The following is a 25132-nucleotide window of genomic DNA, read 5'->3' as shown; positions in this document are numbered from 1 at the left end:
CAACAGAATAGCAGGAGTGAGTATTAAAGGAACTTCAGGATCTGAAGATACTGGCACGAGAGGGCGTGCATTAATGATGGCAGAAACTTCTGCCATAAGGGTTACAAGAACGTCATGTGTGAGATACAGGGACTTTCTTTCAAGCAACATACAGTCAAGAATACGTCGGGCTATACCCACCATCCTTTCCCAAGCACCTCCCATATGTGACGCATGGGGAGGATTGAATATCCATGTACAAGCATGTTGTTGTAGATACTTCTGAAGATCAGAGCCTGAAGTTTCCTTCTTCATCTTGAGCTCCTGTACTGCTCCAATAAAGTTTGTGCCACAATCAGAGCGTATCTGCTTAGCAGGTCCCCTTATTGCAAAAAAACGTCTCAAAGCATTAATGAATCCGCTTGAGCTCAATGTCTCTACAACTTCAATGTGCACTGCTCTTGTGCACATACAAGAGAAAATGACTGCCCATCTTTTGGAATTGGAGCAGCCTCCTCTTGTGCGGCGAGAAACAACCTGCCATGGTCCAAATACATCGACTCCTACATATGTAAAAGGTGGAGCCACTTGAAGTCTTTCTGCGGGCAAATCTGCCATCTGTTGGAGCTCTGTAGGACGACGAAGCTTTCTACATGTCACACACTTGTTAAGTAGACTTCCAATGCATCTTTTGGCACTCATCAGCCAATACCCTGCTGCTCGTATTGCTCCCTCAGTAAAATGCCTTCCTTGATGCTTGACTGCTTGATGGTAGTGTCTAACAAGCAAAGTTGCTATGTGATGTTTCCCAGGAATAATAACAGGATTGCATTCTTCCTTCTCAAAACCTGCCTGGGCAATACGGCCTCCAACACGCAGAAGGCCTTTATCATCCAGAATAGGATGAAGTTTCAGTATACTACTTTTAGGTGAGAGATTGCATCCTGCTTTTATATCACTTAGCTCTTCTGGATAGGCTACATTTTGAACGCTCTTTAGAATAACAAACCTGGCCTTTTCCAACTCTTCATTTGTAGGGCTGTTACTACAGAGATGCCATCCACTACATCTTGGCTTATTTGTTGAATGGGAGAATGACTGGGAGATGTGGCTTAAACGAGCGATCGTTCTGATTAGCTTACTCAAGCTGGAGAAGCGTTCAAAACGCTCAGGAGTCAGGAACTGATTAGGCACTTCAGTTAAAAATGAAATCACTTGTGGTCGGATTTCTGGATCTACTTCAAGATCAACAAGGTCATAATCCTCTTGAAGCAAGGCGTTTAAGGTTGGAGATGTTAAAAGGAAATCTGGCCCTGTAAGCCAAGTTGTAATACTGAGACAATCAGCTGATACAGATCTAGACCCATGGTCTGCAGGATTGACATCTGATGGAACATAGTTCCATTGGCTAGGAGTAGATGACTGAAGAATTCGTTGGATTCTGTTGTTCACATACACATAAAAGCGTTTTGTTCGATTATGAATATATCCAAGAACAACCTTACTATCGGTGTAGAACTGGATACTATTGAACTGCAAGCCTATTTCTTCTACAACCATATCTGCAATCTCAACTGCTAGAACTGCTGCACAGAGTTCCAATCTCGGAACAGTCAGATCTGGCCGTGGTGCCAACTTTGTCTTTCCAAACACAAAGCCAGTATCTGCTTGGTCATTTCGAGATGTGGATCGCAGATAAGCTACAGCTGCAACAGCTTTTACAGATGCATCTGCAAATATACACAATTCCCTTGACTGAACCTCAGAAGTAGGAAAAGATGAGTAAGTTCGTGGTATCTTTAGATCTTGCAAATTTTGTAAGGAGTTCCTCCATCTGATCCATTCTGGCTTTATGTCATCTGGTAATGGAGAATCCCAGTCTTCAGCATGCATTGAGAGCTCCCGAAGCAACAGCCTACCTTTGATGGTAACAGGAGCAATAAAACCACATGGATCATATAAGCTGTTTACAGTTGACAGTACACCTCGCCGTGTGAATGGCTTATTGTCGTCAATAGCTTGGAAAGTAAATGTATCTGATGCCAAGTTCCATGACACTCCTAGGCTACGCTGGACTGGAGTATCTTCAAAGAAGAGGTCAACATCTTTGATATCCACAGCCCGATCTTCAGGATGAAATGCCTCAATCACTGCAGGTCGATTAGAGATTATTTTATGTAGTCTGAGGTTTGCTACTGCAAGCATGTCTTGAGTTTGCTTCAGAGCACTAATTGCTGTGGTTTCATTGGGGAAGGATTTCAGAGCATCATCAACATAGAAATCATGTTCAACGAACTCTTTAACTTCACTGTCGAAGTTCTTTTCTTCCTCTTTGGCCGCTCTATGCAAACCGTATATGTCAACAGCAGGAGAGGGACGATTGCCAAACACATGTACACACATTCTGTATTCCACTATTTCTTTACCAGGGTCATTGTCTTGATACCAGAGAAAGCGCAGAAAATCTCTGTGATCCTTTCTGACTAAAAAACAGTGGAACATATGCTGAATGTCAGCGGTAATCGCCACTGGCTCCTTACGAAATCTTAGCAACACTCCCAGGAGGGTATTGTTGAGATCTGGCCCTTTAAGTAGGATATCATTCAATGAGACTCCATTATAAGGTGCACTGGAGTCGAAGACCACACGGATCTTGTTTGGCTTCTTCGGATGATATACACCAAACAAAGGCAGATACCAGCACTCTTGGTCCTTCCTGAGTGGGGGAGCAATTTCTGCATGTCCGTTAGAGAACATATTGTCCATAAACTCAAGAAAATGGGCTTTCATCTGAGGACGTTTGTCCAAAGTATGACGAAGTGAGGATAGGCGGTTGTAAGCATACTTTCTATTATTTGGAAGCCGCCTTCTGGGAACTTGAAATGGCAAAGGAGCCACCCAGCCATTGGATTCATCCTGATAGAACTCTTTGTCCATTAAGCGTAGAAACCTGTCATCGTCCACTGACAGTGCAAGCTTGTGATCTCTGGATGTACGGACAAAGATTGATTGGCCTAGCTTCTCGCTTGCACATGTTGCTAAAGCACCTACACCTTTTGATGTAAGATGCTCTTGAAACTGAAGCTTGGTGCCATACTGCTCTTTTATGTGGAACTGACTTTCACAGGGCCAGAAGAAGCTGGGGCGGCCACTTTCAAGTATGGAGGTCTTAAAAACATCTACATGAACAGGTCGATGAGCACCTCCAAGACACACATCTCCAATAACTACCCATCCCAGATCTAACTTTTGAGCAAATGGAGCGTTGTGTGGACCATTAATCTGTTGACGGACCTTGTGGACCCTAATGAGGTCCCTACCAAGGAGGAGGAGGATGTTAGCATCTGGATCTAGGGCTGGTATTTCATCAGCAATATCCCTGAGGTGACTGAAATGACGCGCTGCATCTGGGGTAGGAATTTCAGAACGAATGTTAGGAATCTGATTGCACTCTAGCAGTGTAGGAAGATGAAGGCTTACACTCTTATCCAATGATTCCACAATGTAGCCACTAGCTCTCCTTCCTGTTGTCTCTGTTAATCCAGCACATGTCTTGAGTGAATATGGAAAAGAAGATCCTTCAATTTGAAACTCTTCAAAAAATTCTGTTCTTGCCAATGAGCGGTTGCTCTGATCATCCAGAATTGCATACATTCTTCTGGATTCTGATTTGTTACCCACAGGATAGATATTAACCAGACAAATCTTGGAACATGCTCTAGCACTCTTTCCAACTCCACACACTTCAGTACATTTTGATGTTACCTCTTGATTGGTAAATTCACTTTCCTCCCCGCCATCTTCTAAGACAGGAGAGACGGTTTTCCTCCAGGGTGCTGGACCAGGATGTAAAGCGGACACATGACGATCACTATCACATTCAGTGCAGTGGATTTCAGCTTTGCAGTTTTTTGCCATATGCTCTATTGAAGAGCAGCACCTGAAGCATACTGAATGTTCCTTAAGAAACTGTTTACGATCTTCAAGACTTTTTGCTCTAAAGCCTCTGCATCTTTTTAATGGATGTGGCTTGTCATGGATGATACAATATCGTTGAGGATCAACAGTCCGTATCCTGTCCGTAGCATTTCTTGTTTCAGACATGTTGACTTGGGTTTTATGAACAGCTATAGAAGCTTGCCTGAATTTATCTGATCCATCTCGATTTTCTTGTTGTGGTGCTGAAGGAAAAATGGCAAAGCTGGGATCCGTTCTTGTTTTAGCTTCTGAACGAATAAAGTCAGCAAACACAGAAAATGGTGGGAAGGCCACAAAATGTTCTCTCTTATACTTCGATCCATATGATATCCATTTTTCTTGGATATTATAAGGGAGTTTTCCTACAATCGGGCTCACTCCATGAGCGGTGTCAAGATAAGACAACCCAGGAAGATAGCCATCCAGCTTGGCTGCCTCCAGTTCTGCAAGCAGGTCTCCAAGATCACGCAGCCTATACAGATCTTTACTAGATATCTTAGGGAAGCTTTCCAATTTAGAGAAGAGAGCTCTTTCAATTGCCTCTGACGAACCATACATTTCCTCTAGCCTCTCCCAAGCCATTTGTAGACCTTCAAAAGGGTGCCTAATATTAACTGATTTTAGTCTTCGTACCTGTTCAGATGATTCTCTACCGAGATATTTGATGAGCAGATCCATCTCTTCCTCTGGCTTAAGGTCAAGGTCTGCAATAGTACTTTTGAAAGATGATCGCCAAGCCCAATAATTTACAGGTTTATCATCAAAAGAATTCAGTCCAGAAGTTACCAACTGACTGCGTGCAATGAATTTGGCCAGGCTGTAAGTGTCTGACATGTGCTCAGGACTACACTGTAAGCTACGGCTAGAAGCTTGGTCTCTTGCATAGTCTGCAGTGCGTTGGAGGCTGATCTCTTTGGAAAACTCTGATGCTGATACATGGTCAACTTCTGTGAAGGCTGCTGCTAGAATTTCTGCTTCTGCTATGGCCGCATCTTTTTCTTTCTCTTCTTGCAGTGCCTCTAGTGTTGCTTGAAGTCGGGCTTGTTCCACTTTAATCTCAATTTCTTTCTTTGCATGAGCCGCTCTTGCCTTGGCTGCCTCTGCCCTCGCACGAGCTTTCGTAACCGCTAAACTGGCTGTAGAGCTTCTTGATGAGGTGGAAGCTTGAGAACTTGAGCAAGCATCATCACTTTCTTTGTGCATGCGATGGCGCAGTGATGATTTAGATTCTCTTGAAGACATGATCTTTGTGTAGACTAACACACAGAGATATTCCTTTATCTCTCTAATAGATGTAGTTGTTAGACAGGCATCCCCTCCATCTTTCCAATTTGCTGCTTATCTTTTCACTGTCACTGGCCTCACTGTTTTAATGGATCCAGTTATCCAGCCGCTAAACACTTCCACAATAAACTCCACGAAGGTGCAATTTATGAAGTTTAATCATGAAAAGTGTGAAACTACAAAAAGAAAAATACACAAACATGAATTTCACAAAAATAGATAAATCATTAAATAAATGAGCATTCACAAACACACAAAGCAAAGAACCAACAACAATACAGTTGAATCAACAGGATAGATTAATACTTTGCAAGCTTGAGTAGAAAAAGATAACAAACATGCTGAATTAAATGCTACATTGCATAGCACAAGAAAAACTCAATGCTCACTTAACAAAATCAAACAGTCACTTACAGATATTGCATTTCAAAAGGCTTTGGTAAACGAGATGAAGATGGATGTCTGCAACCACATGGAGTACCTTGCACAACTAAACCACTGAAGGAATATGGCCTACTTCCTCTTTAAAACAGGAAACCATTGGAAAACCCCAAAATAAGTATCAAAATAAAGGTCCTTGTTGAAACCAAAGTTTAAAGTCCAGCACAGTTTGTTTTCCAATACAACCACCAACCTCGCTCACATAATGTTGTTAAATATCTATGATGTCGTTTTATGACATATGTCATTATTATGAGAAAATGTTGTTTTAATGACATAGCATCAAATTATTTAAGAGAAAATATGTTGTTTAAATAACATACCATTTAGTTTTTATGACATAATTGAGTGGGGGAAAAAAGAATATGTATGTGGCAGCAATGTGGCACTATAACAAAACAAACCGGACAGCTTATACCCCATATATTTTGCGAACTTACCGGACGTTCAAAACTGCTGTGTGCAAATGCGCTCATTTTGTGTAAATGTGGTGAATATTTATTTTTATTTATTTTATTTTTTTGTCAAAAATCTTCTTTTTAGGGTTGCATCTTGTGACATCCTGTTTTTGGTTTGTTTAGATGAAGTTGGTCTGTGTGGCATTCATCAGGGTTTCCGCGGGGCATTAAAAAGCATTAAAAGTCCTTAAATCAATTTAGCAAAAATTAAGGCCTTAAAAGGAATTAAAAAGCATTACATTTGATTCCTACAGGCATTAATTTTTTTTATAGTTTTGAAGAGAATTTTATATCGATTTCTTTGAATATAGCCTTCATAATTAATAATTTTATTTGCTTTCGCAAAATGTACGTTCGTGTGATAAACACACGGAACCAGTTTGGTAATTGGTTTCGGCCAGAGCAAAATTGCCGTGATACGGAGGTGACACGGGCGGTGGGCATTTTGTACAGCGGTGGACAAGGTCTGAGGAAAAATGGGAAAGTGCAAATTCCAACTGAAGTGGCTGGAAAACGAAAATTTCAAGACATGGTTGCAGCCTGTTAGTGGTAAAAATGTGAATGGATTTTGTGGTGTTTGCAGAAAAGCATTTAAGTTGGGGACAATGGGAATTGGCGCCATAAAATGCAGTATGCATATGCAGTGTGACTGCCACAAATCCGCGGTAAGAGCAAAACAGCAAACTACTATGTCTAGTTACTTTGGCGTGACCGACAAATCTACAAGTAATAACGTTACGACGACAACTGATGCTGTCACCACCGTTTGTGGAGCAGCTAACATTACCACAGCAAAATCGAGCGACATTCGATCAACGTTTGGCTCGAATGCGACTTTGCAGGCGGAGGTGCTCTGGTGTCTGGACACAGCTGTCCATCACCACTCTTACGCGTCCAATACAGGCCGAAAACAAATCGAAAACACTCATGGCTGAAATGATAACAAAATCTAATACTCTAAGGAGGAGATTCAAGGAAAAGTGCTGTGAATCAAAAAATGCTGAGTCAGAGTTGGAACTAAAATCGACTGAATAAGGCACATGCCTTAATGAACTTATTTACACAGTAAATAACTGTGCAATTTCTATGGGTCTTGCTTACATGTATGTACTTTGAATACATTAAGTTCCAGCATTTGAAAAGTTGAGCTTATTGAAGAGATGTTTTTGTGATGATAAAATTATAAATACAATAATTCTCTTTTTGCTAATTTTGAAATATCTCCAAATAAATTGACAATTAATTAAGCTGCCTCCTGAGCCATTTCTAATTCATTTCAGAGTTATATAATTCCATGATTGCATCATCATCAAACTGGATGGTTGCAATAACTTTCGATATGTCTATTTAAAATAAAACTATTATATCCGTATATAAAATATCCGTGGTTAGTCATGGGTCGTGTATGGCATTAAAAATGTTAAAAATGCCATTAAAAAGGCATTAAATTAAATTTTTATTTTTATTTTTTTATAAGCATTTACACTTATTCAAATGAACCTAACTAACAGAGCAATCACACCAGAGTTTGTTTTAATCCAACCAAAAATATCAAGCGGGGCCTAAAATGAACCCTCGTCAAACACAAAATGCAAGTAAAAATTTACACTGGCGAGTACACGAAACAGTGGAACTCTTTTTGTAGGAATTATAAAAAAAAATTCTGATAATGCAATATTTTTTGCGCAATTATCACATTGAATAGAGTGTGCTGTAATTATATATGTTTCAGGCCTTGTCCACACTAATATGTTTTTGTTTGAAAAAGTTTTTCTCTCCATTTTGGCCTCCCATCCACACTGAGACAGCGTTTTTAGTCAATGAAAACTGAGCTTTTTGAAAACGCTCTCCAAAGTGGATACATTTGAAAACACCATTTTCGCGTTGTAGTGAGGACTGTGAAAACGGAGGCTTTTGAAAACGATGACACAATTTTAGTCATGTTACGTATATTATACCAATAGATATCTGTGTTTGTACTGGTATTGTGCATGTTATGTACTATGCACTTTCCCACTATTGCTATAGATGGGTTACTTTGTACACTCTTCATATCACAGTCCTGCAAAGATGAAACAAAATTTACTCGCAATTGCTATTTGCGGCAAAACATGAGGCAGTTGCGTTTTACATCAGAAATAAGTGTGTGCGACCTGAATTCATCAGTGAATGGTGGGTTCTTTTCTTTAAATAATCCTGTCAGAAGATCTGCATAAAAACATATTATATCTGTTCGATGTGTAACATCTGCAGGGAGCTTTTTTTGAGGCCTTGCGCATGCGCAGAAAGCAAATTTAATGTTTTCTGATGTATCAGTGTGAATGAGACAATGTTTGCAAAACGCTTGAAAATGCTAGTGTGGATGGAGAGCATTTTAAAATGAAAACAAAGTTTTATAATAATAATAATAATAATAATACTAAATAGATGTTCAAATGAAAGTATTTCGCTATTTGAGTATGCAAACTTGCTCAATAGAGGTATTACATTAAAACTCGGTACCCCAGAAATGGGTACCCCAATGTTTGGAATGTTCCTAGTTAGTGATGGTTGATTAAGTGATGGATAGCTAATAAAGCAGGCTTTAATTGAAATATTCCATGATTATGAGACTTTTTGGAGCGCAATCGGACAAGGTCCTTTTTAACGTGCTGAAGCATTTTTAGCACTAACTGAAGACTTCATTAGACACCTTGTCGCAGTAAAATTGTTTAATGACTCTAATGGAAATTTAGTTCATGCTTTGTTGGACCGCTGACATTTTGTTGTGAATTTCAAATGTGTTTAAAGCAGCTACAGGTGCACGGTCCTGGAAAGCTCCTCTACTAGCTTCAGCTGCCAATGAAGAGCAACATGGTGAGCTTGATAAATAATTGACACCTCACTTCTGAAAACAGCTTGTATGCTGGAAACTTCTGAAGGAGCAAGAAATGATGAAAATTTGTCGGTCTCACAGAGGAAATATAACATTAACTTGAATGATTTCCTTCCTGTCACAGGTAAAATTACATCGCTGGCATTTGATTTCCCCATGCTGACTCACATAAAAGCCTCGACAGTGTTCCTGTGCTCTCTCTTTCAGTTTTTACTCCGAGCTAAAGCCCTTCCCTAGAAACCAATTTTGCCACTTCATCATCAGGTCAAGTGTTAACAATTCCGTTTTGCTGCAGTAGCTTTAGCAAGCTCAAATTTGTAATTGTGTTTTGTGAAAAACCTACCTCATCCCCGTGGCCTTGCGCTAGCTGCCTCGGCCACACATTCTAATAGTGGCGAGGTGAAAATGTAGCCTCAAAACAACGATAAAATGTCACCAGTTTGTCCAAATGCCAAAAAGCCACCAGGTTTGCTGCAAAACGTAAACTCCCACAAATCCACTTCTGTTTAAATTGCCCTCGGTACATGCTTACATAATACGGGTAATTTCATTCATGGGGTCAAATCCTGTTTCTGCAGGAACATTACGCAAAACCTTACGTGGAAGCTTCTACTGCTATTCACAATTTGTCCTGCTGTTGAGATAAACTGCCTGGTATGTACTTTAACTCACCTTATTTTCATGCAGACTTTATTGAAATTCTTGTGTCAATTATGAGAGTCATGCATTGACTGAGATCAGACCCGGTCAAGGTTCGGCTGTAGAGCTGAGGAGATGGAGCAGCACCAGACAAAGACAACACAGGAGATCAGGCAGCAGCTTGAAGAACCAGAGGCTTGATAGTAACGGTGCATTTCCACTGGCACACTGCGAGCACAGCGGAGCGAGCATTTTCAATTAATTCCTATGCAAGCTGAGATTGAAAGAGCACAGAGAAAGTGTTTATAATGGCCGAGAGCATCAAAAGCATTGAGCATTCCTCGACTTTATGCAAATAGAGCAAAAATCACCAGGCGACAACCAATCACTGTGAAAAGTAGGCAAGGCAAGATGTTTCTGAGTGTTTGCTGAGCTGGTTTACTGAGCTAAAATAAAGTTTCATTGAAAAAGTCATATGCAAAAGTAAATGGACTTTGCATGCTTTCATTATATGTTATGGATGGGTGAGCCAAACTGTATTAAACTGTTATTGTATATATTACATGTATTATAAAAATGTATTCCTGCACACTTTGAGTTTACACAAATCTATTGGAATACAATTTCCCCCTACTGTGAAACCATAGGTGCCTGTGTTCATTTATTTCATATATGATTGCGATGCCCTTTATTTTTGGTTTGTTTTACTCTTGTGTGTTTTATTTAGGGCTGTCTCTATAGGCTACATTTCATCTTTTTGAGTTTTAGGTTGTTCCTAAATGGCCACCGGTAAAAGAAGCTGAAATGCAAACAGGGTGTAAACATTGTTTTCAGAGGCCCGCTCTGCCCTAAATTTGACACACCCCAAAGCATTTGCATTGTAGTGTTGCCACTGGCACTGAGCACAGATTTGACGCTGTATTGGAAAGGCAACTGAAGCTGCCCCAATCTGACTGCCCGCTCCTTAGAACAGGGGCCAATGAGGAACAGGATGCAGGACAAAGATAAACACAAGAACCAACAAGAGACCAACAAGAAAAAAATAAATCAATAAAATGGAATTGCAAACAAAAGGCAAAATATAAGAACCCAAAAATAAGGTTTGGAAATCTAGAACAAAAGCTAAACTTGACTTGAAATATAAACTATAAAAGTCAAAGAGACTAAATGCAAAACTAATCTGGCCAGACCAACAAAAATATAACACAGATCAACTAGGCTTAATCAGCACAGTAAAGCTATTAAACAAACTAAACTCACAAACAAGAATCAGAAGGCAAGCAATGTTCTCACACAAAGGGTACACGCAACAAAGCAGCAGAGATATGGGGGAAAGGAGCACAATACTAGTTATGTTACGTTCTGTGTCGAGGCTTCGGAGCGTGTGTTGAGAAATCCCGGCAGCTTTCAGTGAAGCGCCAATCAAGGCTTGTATTGCTTTAAAGCAATGACGTCCGAAACCTTGCTTGGTCTGACTGGTTCAGGAAGCGGTTCAAATCTTGTAAATTCACAGTCCTCTGCCCAGTTAAACTAAGCCACTCTCCACTTTAAGACTAATAATATTGGCCCTCCTGCCTATTATGAGCAAAGACTTGATTTACACACATTTGACAGCACCATTCATTTCAAGCCAATACATTTATTTCACATTTATGTTATACACAATCATTACGAAACATGCATTATATTCATATAAATAGATTAGTCTGTGTAATTTTCACCATTATTTCTAAGCCTGAATTGCCACAAAACAGTGTAATCAGATCACATCAGGTCATCTGTGATGTATCGGCGGCTTGTTTTACACTCTTTGGCCACCAGGTTGAATTGTGGGCAAATGTAAGCCTCGAGAAACAAACCCTTTTATGGACCACTTGGATGAAAAGCTTCAATGCTTAAGAAGTCAAATCAAATTCAAAGTCTGGTTTATTGTCAATTCTTCCACGTGTACAGCACATATATACATAGAGTTGAAATTTGGTTACTCCCAGACCCTTGGTGCACACAGATAACACTAAACGTAGAGCATAAAAATACAGATAGATACAGATCAAATGTAAAATACAACTATACAAATAAGGGCATAAAAAATGGTAATAAAGCAGCACAAGGCACTGTAACAAGTAGACTCAGAGGCAGAAGGTCAGTATAAAATGGAATGGTTTTATTATCACAGACGAGTGCAAGATGTAGTGTTGATGCTGGAGCTTGCCTTGGAAGGATCACAGAGGATATATTCGCTGGAGAAGGGGAGAGGAGGTAAGTAGACAGGTAAATCAATACGGTTGGATACCTCTGCACTTACCCCTCTTCTGCTTCCTCTCACGCCGCTTGTGGTGCCTCCGCTGTGGGCGAAATGCAGTAGTGGGGATCGGTGATGGTGTAGGCCTCCAGAGCATACTGAGATCCCCCAGCTTGCATCTCGTCATCACTACACATTACAAAGGGACTAGAGAACATGAGGATCAGATGAGTGTTATTAAGCAAATAAAAACTAAACAAGGGAGAGTGGGAAAAGGAAACAAGTGGGGAGGACAAAAGGAGCACATTGGCAGCATAAATAAAGACGTCCCCAGAAACAAAACATACAACAAAACACTGAACAGAGACAAGACAGACACAACTACGGAAGAGGATCAGGGCCAAGCAATAATAATAAAAAAAAATAAAAAAATAAAACCATCTCAATATTAAAGTCATTATAATGAAAGTTTAAACTAGTTAAATGTAAAAAATAAAAATAAAAACATTATGAAATCATTACATTTTGAGAAAAAAGTCATCATTTTTTGAGGAAAAAAAGCATTCAATATTGAGAAAAAAAGTTGAAATAATATGTTGAGAATAAACTCATTAAAGTACGAGAAAAAAAGGGGCTGTGTTTCGAGAAAAAAAATTGTTAAAATCTAAATAAAATGTTGAGAATAAAATAGAAATAAAATGCTGAGAATAAACACTATTGTGTCATGTTCATTTGCTCTTGTTTTACAGTGTTAATCAGCATCTGCGGTGGTGCAACCTGTAGAGAGCAAAGCACTTGGGTGAAGCTGATGCGGGTAACTAGAGTTCGCTCTTCTTCCTTTTTCATCACATATCACATTGGATGCTGTTTACACTAAGATAAAATGGTGAAATATTCTATATATACTAAGTGACAGCAGCAGCATTTTTAGAGATTTTACACTAAGCGAAAATACCGATTTTATTTACGCTATGTAAAAGTAAAATCTTTGCAATAGTAATTAGATGCTATTCATAAATAGTGACAGAAAATATTTGCACCTTAGTATTCTTGTACCTTATAGGATGCAATAATAACATAAAGTTTAAATGATTTCATCTATTAAAATTATTAAATAGATGGTGCGTTATCAGTTCAAAGCCCTTCCTATAGTCTACCCTAACCCACCCAATTAATACATCATTATTAAACACTCGTTTGGCAATTGATTTCCCCTTATTTGAAGTGATAAGTGATGGGGAAAAGGAAGAAAAGAGAGTTCGGCAAAAAGTAGATCTGAACTCTGGTGATGTGCAGTTTTCACTGAAAGCCTTGCTCTCCGGTATAACTCGCAAATCAAATATGACTTCATGTTTGACGTTAATAAAGTTTAGTTACAGTAAACAAGATAACCAGTGGCATTCAGTGTCACTGTCATCCAAACTGCACTATATTTGATTTGAGAGCAACATGTCTCAGATATTTTCAGTGAAAACCACAATAAAGTAAGACACATTGAACAAATGGTTATGATATACGGATCAAAACATTTGAGTTTGTATGTTGATCTCATGTTGGCATCCAAACCCATTGCATGAAAGATTTTTGTGATGAAGCCTTGCTCTCTAGTATATCTCTTGAATATGATTTGACATGAATGAAGTTTAGTTAAGACACATGAGAACCAGTGACAATAAGATTTTTGTTTTAGTGAAAAAGATATTTTGATTTTGGCAATCTCAAATTCTTTAGACGAAACCTGGAACATAGCAAGTGTATTTTGCTATATTTAATCATTTTGGTGCGTGACAGACATAGCCACCATAAGCATGATTTTTTTTTTTTTTTTTTTCTGAATGTTACCTTCCATGAAAGAAAGAAAGTCATGCAGATTTGGATGAAGGAATGATGGCCACACTTTCACTTTTTGGGGTGAACTATTCTTTCTGTTGCAAGACAATTTCAAGATTGCTTCTCACCTTTGTCAGTTCCAGGGATATCACTCTTTTCCTCAAAGGCTAATACCTTTCATTAGGGCCTCAACTCCTCGTGGGACTCTCACAGTACTCTCCCGGACAACTTGCTCCTCCATCCTTGAAATTGAGGTCTGGAATGAATCTTATCACCTCTCATTAGCTTCATTCTTCTCGGCTCCTTTTATTGTTTAACGTTAACCTCCTCACATCAAGGCAAGTGCCATTCCCGCTTTTGGGGGAATTATGGTCGACCAGACTCGTTTCATGAAAGTCGATCCCTGACTTCTAATTTTGTCCCAAGTGGATGCAGTTTATCTGGTGACACTTCCGTATCCAATTGTGCTCATGCACTGTGGCCCAATCCAGTGTTTGCTGAAACATGCCAGACATTTAGTTTTTCCATTATCTTGGCTTTACAACACTCCTAAGTGCCAGATGAATCAGGTGATCTCTGGAAAGCTGTAATTTTAATGAGACAGGCGGGCTTACAAGTTTAAATGTAATTGCCTGTGTCACAGACGTCTTAATAAAAAACATCTGCCTCTGGGGTGACAGAATATAGGAAATGTATTTGCTACAACAGCCAGAGAAATGCAGAGAAATCTGGACTCTAAAAGAAAATACTTGTATAACCTAAATCTGACAAGCTTAAGCGTGCTTTGTAAAAAGTATATGTAAATTCTGTTTAGGCACTTGTTGGTTCATAATGTCACCAGTGAAAAGCTCCATTATTTTTTCGCACTAATGACTTCAAACCTGATGCAACCCAATTTTGAATGTTTGTACGAATGTTTGTAATTAAAATCAACTAAAATTGAAACCATTTCTATTTAGAATTGATGTATATTCTATCTGTAATGTTTAATTAATTTAGTTTGTCAAAGCTTTATTTGAAGGTTTGATAACATTTTATAATAAGGTTTAATTTGTAAATACTAACTACATCAGTAAACATGAATTTAGAATGAACAATATTTATAAAGCATTTATTAAACATTTACTAATACATTAAAATTTGTTGTTTACATCAACAAAGATAAATGTAATAAACACATTGCTCACTGTTAGTTCATGTTAGTTAAATAATAATTCATGTTAATAATAATTGTAAATAATGTAACCGAAAAGTTTTATCAAAAGTTTAAAAGCTGTTAATGATTTAATGATAGATCATTTGTGAATTTTGCCTGTTGCTGTTCCATTAAGATTCAAGAAATTGGGCACATAAATCAGAATTGTCTTTTTTTTTTTAAACTTTGATTTATTCCAATAATATATACTTCTCCACAAACTGTGAAAAATAAGGGCGCTATAATCCAAAACAACACCCCGAGGTATTCCAGCTGCTCCAGACAACACGTAGTGATCCCCATGATAAATATTCCATCTGCAGCAGAACACTGGCCTCACCCTCATCACCTCGCTCATGCAGAGAGCATGTCCCTATAGGCTATAGAAAAATGCCTTTGATTATGTGGATGTGATGGGATTTGTGGGCAGGGCTCTGGAAGTGTGAGCAGACTCGGGATGAGCAATAAGAGCCCTTCTCTTGGCCAAACGGTACAGAAGAGGACCTGGTATATGTGCGACTGTGCACGTCTAAGTGTATGTGCATGGGGATCTGGTAAATGATCCGTGTTCTGTTATAATGCTTCAGCAATAGATTTAGCCATACAAACGCAGCTTGAAATAAGTGTGCAGCCTCCGTCGCAGTGATACCATGAATATTTTAGCGTCTCGAGTCAGATAACTGAAATTTAAAGACATGCTTGAGTGTGCATTGGTGGGTATGGTTTGTACTGAGTCACAGGGAGTCTCACAATCATGTTGCTAAATCTGTGAGGTGGAACAGAGAACTCTTTTGTTCGAGCAGACGTGAAGATAAAGATTGGGCCTGTCGGTTTAAATTGAGTGTGCTTATTATAATGCACTAATTTAAAAAACTTACTACAAACAGATTGCCTGTATAATGAGAAATGATTTCACAATTGTGAGGTTACAATTATAAAATTATAGTCACAATTATATTGTAAGGGACAAATGACTTTATGTCTTGTTATGTTGGCTTTACAGTGTTATAATTGAGGTCTTTTTCAATTAAGAACTTGAAATTGGGATCTTGACGTGCAGCTGACATTAGCCTCACAACTGTGACTATCACAACTGAGCTCACAATTCAGAAAATAAACTAACAATAATATTATGTAATATAAATTACTGTTTTGTTGTTTTGTCTCTCGCACAACTGAGATTTTTCTGTTAACTTAAAATGTGACTATTTCTCATAACTCTTGACTTTCTCACAATTGTAAAGTAAGAGTTATGAGAATAAAGTCACAATCATATTGTCAAATTAAAGGACTATTTTTCATAATTATAACTTGTCCCAATTATGATTATTATATTTGCAACATAAAATTTCGACTGTTTCTCACTTTCAGTCTCACACTTGTAAGGTCACAATTATGGGAATAAACTGGAAATTATTTTTTTGTAATATAAATGACTTTATCTCACAGTTGAGATCTTTTTCTGTTTGTGACTTAAAACTGTGACCATTTCTCACAACTCTGACCTTCAACTTAACAACTGTGAATTTTTATCACAATTGTGAGGTCACAAGTATGAGAAAAAAAGACACAAATATATTGTCAATTTATCTCCCAATTATATATATATATATTTATTTATTTATCTTTTCAAATGTGACTATTTCTTCCGAATCTGAGTTTCAAGCTCACAACGTCTCTTAATGAATGTGTCTTATCTTGATTTCTCATAATGACATCTTTATCTCATAATGTGACTTTTTTTCCTCCAAATTATGAATTAAATCCCTATCTTAAACTTATTATTTGAACTCAATCTCATAATTAACTTTTTCATTGTGCTCTGTGGTGAAAAAGGGCTTCCATTTCTTAGCAAATATGCAACAAATTAATTGGATGAATCATTCATTTAGTTTTTAAGTTGTAAACGATTGACAGCCCCAATAAAGATGCATTGAAACACGACTAAATGTTTTTTTTTTTTTAATCACTACTTCATCTCTTGAAAAAAAAAGAAAAGAAAATTAAAGGTTGTCAGATCTCTGAAGATTTATTTCTGCTAATTAACCACATATTGCATATACATGTACAATTAAGAGCCATACACCGCACCATGTGTTTTATCTATTCTTCCTGTCAGTGAAAATACAGAGCTGCCTCAGCTCCATTCTGCCACGTTCAGCAATAAGCCCACTCCCATATGCGTGGGGATGGTGATTGATGGATGGGATATGGTGAACAGCAAACAGGAGGCTGTTTTTCCTTAAAGCAGGTCGGCATAGACTGCTCAACCCCAGCAGCAGGAGCTTCTGTCTAAAAAAGCTGTCGTCCAAAAAGAAAACTCAATTGCAGCGTTTTCAGAGAGTGACTCAATGAACTCGGCCATCCAAAGAAAAGCTGCTGTAATCAACTAAAAAACACCTCCAGTTAGTTGAGTCATATGTGTATGTGTGCCTCAGGATGTTCGCAGATACGTAATGGTAAACCTACTATCCAAGTATCTGTTTGGTCTTTGTGCCTTCAGAGTTGTTGGGCTGTTGAAGAAGCAAATGGATATTCCACTAAAACTTTCCGTCATCGTTTACTCGCGCTCATTTTGTGCCGAGTACTGTGACGCACAAAAGTGAATTTTTGAAGACTTACTGTAGAGTTTTTTTTATTATTTTTTTTTTATAAAATGTAATTGAGTGAGAACTAAAATTGTGAAGGTCTGAAACACCAAAAACCACTAATAGAGTATTATAAAATGTGTTGTATGTCCATACAACGTGTGCACAATTTTTCATTTCTGAATAATCATGAAAACTTTGAGGAAAGCTGTTATAAACAGACCACTATGTAAAGGAAAATTTCACCTAAAATTTTAAATCGGTCATCGTCACTTACTAGGCTAGGCCGCTTTTTTCAATTTCAGTTTCAATTTCATTTTTTTTAACAAGCTTTGTATTGTCACAATTTTCGAACCTGTCCTCCAACCAATATGCTCGTATAGGTCGTTTGTCCAAATCCCTGAAATATGACCCATCAGAGCGTATACTACAATTGCGCCCCTATCGGCAAAAGGTCGTTTTCATATTAATGTTTTGTACTATTTTATTTGCACTATCATTTGCGTCTCGTGTAGCTCAGTTGGTAGATTGTTGATACATAATCATGCTATCATGTGTTCGATCCCAGGGAACACGTGCACAAAAATGTATATGCTCAATAAATCATAATTTAGCATGATTTCTGTGAGGGTTAGGTTTAGGGGTGGGGTTAAGGGGTGGTCATTCGAACGAATAAGCCACCTAGTAAAATATGTAGGAAATACTGTGAGATCGGTGTAAAACGCCCACACGTTGCATTTAAATAAAAGTGCATTTTGATTGGTAATGATGTTACACATCATTTCATGACGACAGATGCAACATGATACTGTCGTTATTTTTAAACGTAAATATAGTTTGTAATAAGGTGCTTGCAAAAACGACCTATATGGTAGTTTTTTGTTGGAGGACAGGCTCCAATTTTCTATGTTACCTGCACCAAAATAATCTAGTCATGAACAGTGATAAAAATAAAACTAAAATAAAGATTCTGTCATCATTTAATCACCCTCGTGTAATCCCAAACTTGTATGACTTACTTTATTTTGCGCAACATGAAAGTGTTGACTCCATTGACTTTAATTTGTGTTTCACAGTGGAAACTTTTTGGTCCTGGAACAGATTTCTTGCCAACCAAGGGATTGGGTTGAAACAGTTTGTTTGATGAATGTTGTTACAACAAAAGGTATCCTACTGGACGTCCTTCTTGGCAGTCACCAGATTTGTTGGTGCGTGAACAGTACTTCATGAATGTGATCAAGCATCTCCTCCAATGGCAGTACGTGATTATGATGGAGTTGTTGATCCATGACAAGTTCTAAGCAATCCTGCATTTCTATCAGATGCTCCTCCTGACCACTCAAGTTAACTGACGTTTCATCTTCATCTCATCTGCCAAAAGGAACCGACGGCCATACTGAGCTTGAGTGACCCGCTTTAGCACCATGTCAACAAGTATCAAGCAGTCCATCCTTCTCGTCCAGCCAAAGTTTCGTGCTTTAGGGACTGGGGAACATGGCACGCAGTGGTAACTCAGCAGCTGTGGTGTTGCCAGCAGCTGTCTGGTGTCTTTCCTCCCTCTCTTGAGAACCAGGAGGTGTCACACTCAGTCAGCCACCTAATGCTTGCATAAATTGACACAGTGACTTTCCAACCGCTGGCCCTGAGTCCACAGCTCTGCATAGCTTATAAGGTGTCATGCTTGTCATGCAGCGAGAGTACATGGGCTTTATTTCAAGGACAGAGGACCAGTCTCCTGAAGGAGTCTTGACTGTGGCACTGGACATGAATGCGGTCAGGCCTCAAGTGTTTTCAACCACAAAGTGGATTTAAAGGCTTTAATGTTTTTAATATCGAAAAAGGTTGTCTTTTAAAGTTTCTGAGTTGCTAGCAGCACTGAGAAGAATTTCAAGAATTGTTTTCATACATGCATAGCAAATACTCTGCCCATCCACCATTGGTCAGGCACATAGCCCCGCCCCAAATGCAGTTGTTTTTGCTGCATCAGATCGGTTGAATGTTTAAACAAACAGAGAAACATTTCGATAGCCTCACAGATACACTGTTTACACTTCTTTTTTTGGGGGGGAGGGGTGGGGTAATGAACCTAGAAATGTTGTGGTTATCTTTCCATTGTAAGCAAGGATTCGTACTTTTAAAAAAATTAAATTAAATTTAAAAATTGCCTTACGTTAACCTTAATGGTCTTTTAAAATTCTAGATACAAACAAAATAATGAACTAAACTTAAATGCAAGTTGAAATGCAGATAAAAGTCTATTGAAGATGATGGGGATCTAATTTTGGAAGATGGGTTCCAGAAACAACCGACAGGGGGCTCTACCGAAAGGGAAAAACAGGGTCACTAGAGGTTCACGTGGCTTTCAGACAGACTTCAGGCAGGGGTCATTTCTGTGAAAACCGTTTTTGAGAACAGTGCACCACTATGGTTTCCTTAAACATCCTCATTCGGTTCCGAAGGCATTTCAGGCCTGGAACAAACCTACTTACTTTTTTTAGTAGTTGTTTTTTGATAATGAAATATGCTGTAATGTTCAGTATGCTAAAATATAATTATTTGATTAAAATATAAATATACTGATGAACACAGTGTGTGTGTTTCTTCAATGGTATGATTCTAGCTTTTGATATGAAACCTGTGTGTATTCAAATTTTTAAATAAACAAATTGCCCTTGCATATAAAGTTTCATATATTAGAAACCTGGGGATTTGGTTCCATATTATTATGTGATTTCGCTTGAACAGAGATGAGTGTCTGTCAGAAGAAGGCGCATGTGATGCTTTAAAACAGTGTCACTCCAGGTGAAAGAAGGCTTAATTTCAGAAACTTTAAAAGGAGTGCAGTTGCTAAAATGATGGAACCGATCGAACAAAAACTGGACTGGAGCTCAGAAATGGAATGGAGTGATGAAAAAAAGAAAAGAAAAAAAGTGACCGTATTCTCCACAGTCAAAGCACTGAGTTCAACATGTGACATTGTTATTAGTGGTCATGATGAAACAAGCATGTCTTTTTTTACAGTCTTTGCTTGGTGGACAATACATTAGGCAATACAAATCTGGCAACCCCACAACACCATAGCATTGCGACGCCTGGTTTTGCACGGACAAGCAACTCGCCTGTTACTAGCTCCTCTTTTTATTCTCAAGACTCTCACCCCTGTACTGCTAGAATGTAGATGGTGGAAAGCTGACTGTTCTTCCCACTGGCCCTAAGCAATAAAACAGTATTTACACAGACAGTCCCACCCCTCCTCTCATCCCCGACTGCTAATTTATATCTTTTCGCTCGCTGTGTTTCTAATGCACCGGAAGCGAAAAGCTTCCTCCAGAGGACAGAGGAATTCTCACATTATCTTTTCATTTCTGCGCGTCAATACAAATTAACGTCAGGAAGAGTTTCAGAAAGTTCAACCGACTGAGTTGAATTAAATCAGAGATTTGAATGCATAAACACATTAATTACTGAGGTCCACAGAAAGATTATGAGGTTACTTTCTTTCAGGTCCGCTGTGTCAATCAAATTTCTGATATATGCTAAAGGGGGGATGATATCTCTAAATTAATGGAATTAACGAAATAATAGTAATGATATGCATTGTGAAAATGACTTCTTAGTGCATTTGTAATATATCTACGGTGTCAGTTTCCTCAAAGATTATGAGCTGGTAGTTAAACATCTGATGAATCGCAGTGTTTATGAAATGCGCAAATTCTTCTGGGTTCACCTCTGGCTCAGACTTGAGTAATTGGTAAATCGTAAACTGATTCTCATTAATCAAAACATTAACATTTTTTTATGCCATCCATATTCGGAGGCTTGACTATCATCTAAACCTTCAGTGCACATGCTGAAAGAGTCTCTCTTCTCATCAATTCTGACTCATTGACTCACAGAAACATATTGTTTTTTTTTCATAATATCAACCTTGACATTCATTTTCCATTTCATGAATATTATAATTGGGATATCTACGTGCATACACTCTAATAGAGTTAAATGACCTCTGATGGCAATAATATTGAAGTATTATTAGTATATATGGCTTTTTCATTATGGATATACAGGAGAAACTGCATTTTGAATGTCATTTCGCTGAATGTGACCTCCACACTAAAATAATCATTATGCTGTTAACTAGCCCATGCACTTGTTGTGTTCAGGTCATTTTAATTTTCTTTTATTCCGAAAATGCTTGGTGAAGGGACAGTTCACCCCAAAATGACTTTTTTTTTTTAATCATCATTTACTCACCCTTAAGGTGTTCCAAACCTTTATGAGTTTCTTTCTTCTGTCAATAATAAGATAATATAATTTGAAGAATGTTGGTAATCAAACACCTGCAGGTCCCCATTGACTACCATAGAATGAAAAAAATAAATAAAGATACTATGGAAGTCAATGGGGACCAGAAACTAACAGAAACATTCTTCAGAATATCTTTACTTGTGTTCTGCAGAAGAAAGAAATTCATAAGGGTTTGGAACAACAAAATATGATTTTTTTTATCGTATTTTTTTATATCTTTTAATACACTTGTGGTGTTCTTGATCAAAAATAACTGGCCGACAAACTTAATTATGCTTTATAATTACCAAATATTGGATTCAATATTTTATTATCAGCTTGTTTTCTTTCAGTTAGCGCAGATTTTGTATTTCTCTTTGCAATTGATTGTTGTCTTTTGGAACTCATCATAGGCCTCATTTATCTGTTCTATTTTTAGAAAACCACAAGTGCTTAGGAGAATGTGTTTCAAAATTACAGTTGTGCATATTTAATTCTGTAATACAGTTAAACATAAGACGCATGATTTAATCCAAATGAAAACAATTTAAATCTGCTGTGATGTTAGTCACGCTTACTGATAGTCCAGTAATGTTTTAACTCCACATTAAACTTTTCTTGTAATCCTACAGTTGATCATACTGGTCTGTTTCAAAACCAGATGTGATGCAACCAGAGTTAAAAGAGGAGTGCTCAGGGTCCATGCTTCGAAAATCATTATCAAATGTGTGCATTGTGCTTTCATGATCAGCTGCAAAGAGAGATGTGATTCACGTCCATGCATCCTTCCTCTTGACACTTATTTCTCAACAGTACAGAGAGCAACAGTAGCTAATACAGGATATGAAGCAAGATGACTCGAGTAAATTGAAGTCACTTTTTTTCTTGCTCATTGTGAACAAACATTTTTGATATACTGTAATGCTTATTTCTGTTTCTCTGTATTTTTCTTTCTTTCTTGTTTTTTTTTTTTTTTTTAATGCATACACAATGATCCATGATCCATGTGATCTAACTGTTTGAGCAGGTTCAGAGAACAATATGTGAATGTAATGTCAGTTACTATGGCAAAAAAAAAAAAAAAAAAAAAAAAAAAAAAAAAAAAAAAAAAATTTATATATATATATATATATGTATGTATAGTCAATTAAATTATTATATATATATATCCGGATACATAATTATAAAATGTCTTATAATAATATTATTAATAATATACAATACAATTATATATATATATATATATATATATATATATATATATATATATATATATATATATATATATATATATACATACAATACAATACTACTATATATAACATTAATATTAATAACGTTGCTTTTATTAAAACTATATTTCAAATAGATTTAAATTGAGTATAACAGGTCTTAGGACATGGCACTGCTTGGATATACATGTACACTATTTATAACATTGTATCCTTGTATCTGTAATGTAAAACTATTTATATTTTATTGCTTTATATTTGACATTTATAGCGAGGGTCTGTCCTTATTGATATAACTTTGTCAAGGGCAAAACGTTCAATGATTCGACTCTCCACCTTTTCACCAAATCCTCCCTTCCTCTTCCGAATGCTTGCGCGGTCATCTTTATAACAGGACGCTGCCAAGGACAAACAAGAGAAGTGAGCTCATGAAGATACATCCTCTTGTTTTGGACAGGGCGAAAAACATGACCCTGCGTGTCAAATGACAGCGCAACACGAGCCCAGTGAGAGCGGCATTCTCACGCAGTGATCGAGGGAGTCGGTGCTCGATTGCTCCGGTCTGACGCGAAGATGGCAGAATCGAAGTGTAACGTTTCCGCTCCTCACTTGAACTCAATTTTACAGATGGATCCTTACCTCAAACCCTTTGAAAACGACTTCCAGAGGAGGTAAAACGTGCTTTTAAGCGTTATTTGCATCTTGTGGCTAAGTAATGGTCCTGTGCCCATCCCAAACGCACAATGACGCACGCATGTCTGTCTGTCAGCCCTTCACATCCGACACTTAGGATGTGTTTTAATGAGTTAGTGTCGTGCCCATTGCTGGATGCTCTCCGCCTCTGTGTTTTAGTGCTGCGCGTGCCCTGCTGAATATGTAAACAAGGACATCTGATGTTTGTATGAGAGCCTGAAGGCGATGACACAACACTTCTCTGAAATCAACACGTTCAACCCCAGCACAATAAAAGAAAACGCAGCTTTAAGACAGTGGAGGACAACAGTTATTTGGCGGTTTGTCGTGCTTTGTAGAGTAACAACAACAATGTATGACCGCAAGTCAATATTTAAAAGTCCTCATTTTGATCCCTCCCCCTGAAATGTCTCCGAACAGCTACATAAGCACGTAACTGTTTTTTTTTCTTCTTTCGGATACATTTCATAATATTTTGTCTTTTATTTGGAATCTTGGAATGTAAGCACATATTGTATATATAATTAAATGTAAAGAGTGTTTTATGAATATTTGATGTTGATGGGACAAAAATATATATATTATATATATGTATAAGTATATATGTGTATATATGTGTGTATATAATATATATATATATATATATATATATATATATATATATATATATATATATATATATGTATATGTATACATGCATACATATTTAACAATAAGCTCAATTAACCGGGACTCTTATTTTAAAAAAAAAGGTATACTTTATTATTGCCGATGTTGTGCCTTATTTTGATCCCCTGACAAATTATTACACCACTTGTACCGATACCCCCCCCCCCCCACCATTCAAGTCACTATCTGATTGCCTAATCCTAATCCCTCCTCCACACCTCCTCCTAAACCTACCAATACCAATAGGGAGCTAACAATTGGGCACAACACTGGCTTTCACATTGACACAATTCATGAACAGATGAACAGCAGGTCATAAGCAATCGGAGTATAAATGTGTGATATTAAATGATTGCAATCTGACCTCTTTTTATTAGCACACATGTTCCTATATACATTTTAAAGTGCACAAGCGAGTGAAATGCTCGCACTGTTGAGCCCTGTGTACTGAATCTTTCTCTTTTTTGAAATCTTACAATCCTATGTGTATGGTTAGTGGGAAGAATTCAAATGGCTTCTGATGGCATCTAATATTGTCCTGTATTGTTACACAGCCCAGGTCAGTGTTCCTCATGGACCTTCCCGACGTTGGCACTTTAATAAAATCATGTGACAACACAATAACGTAACATACTGTTTTTAATTGCACAAGTCTCAAATAATTTTTATTTATTTATTAATTTATTTTAAAAACGTACACCACTATTCCATTCATAGCCATACAAGCATGCTTAAAATGGAA

General features: G+C 37.7%; 1 protein-coding gene across 1 annotated transcript in view; it reads left to right on the top strand.

Moving 5' to 3' along the window:
* Nucleotides 1–23601: 23601 nt before the first annotated feature.
* LOC113058744 (1,4-alpha-glucan-branching enzyme-like) overlaps nt 23602–25132 on the top strand; it is a 123847-nt gene continuing 122316 nt past the window's right edge. The window contains exon 1 of the mRNA XM_026226927.1: nt 23602–23699. Coding sequence (XP_026082712.1) covers nt 23602–23699 — 98 coding nt within the window. The remainder of the gene's footprint in view (nt 23700–25132) is intronic.

The sequence above is a fragment of the Carassius auratus genome, chromosome 40 (assembly GCF_003368295.1).
Source record: "Carassius auratus strain Wakin chromosome 40, ASM336829v1, whole genome shotgun sequence".
NCBI lineage: Eukaryota > Metazoa > Chordata > Actinopteri > Cypriniformes > Cyprinidae > Carassius > Carassius auratus.
Note: the sequence above shows the minus strand (reverse complement) of the source record. Positions and strands in the feature narration are given on the sequence as shown.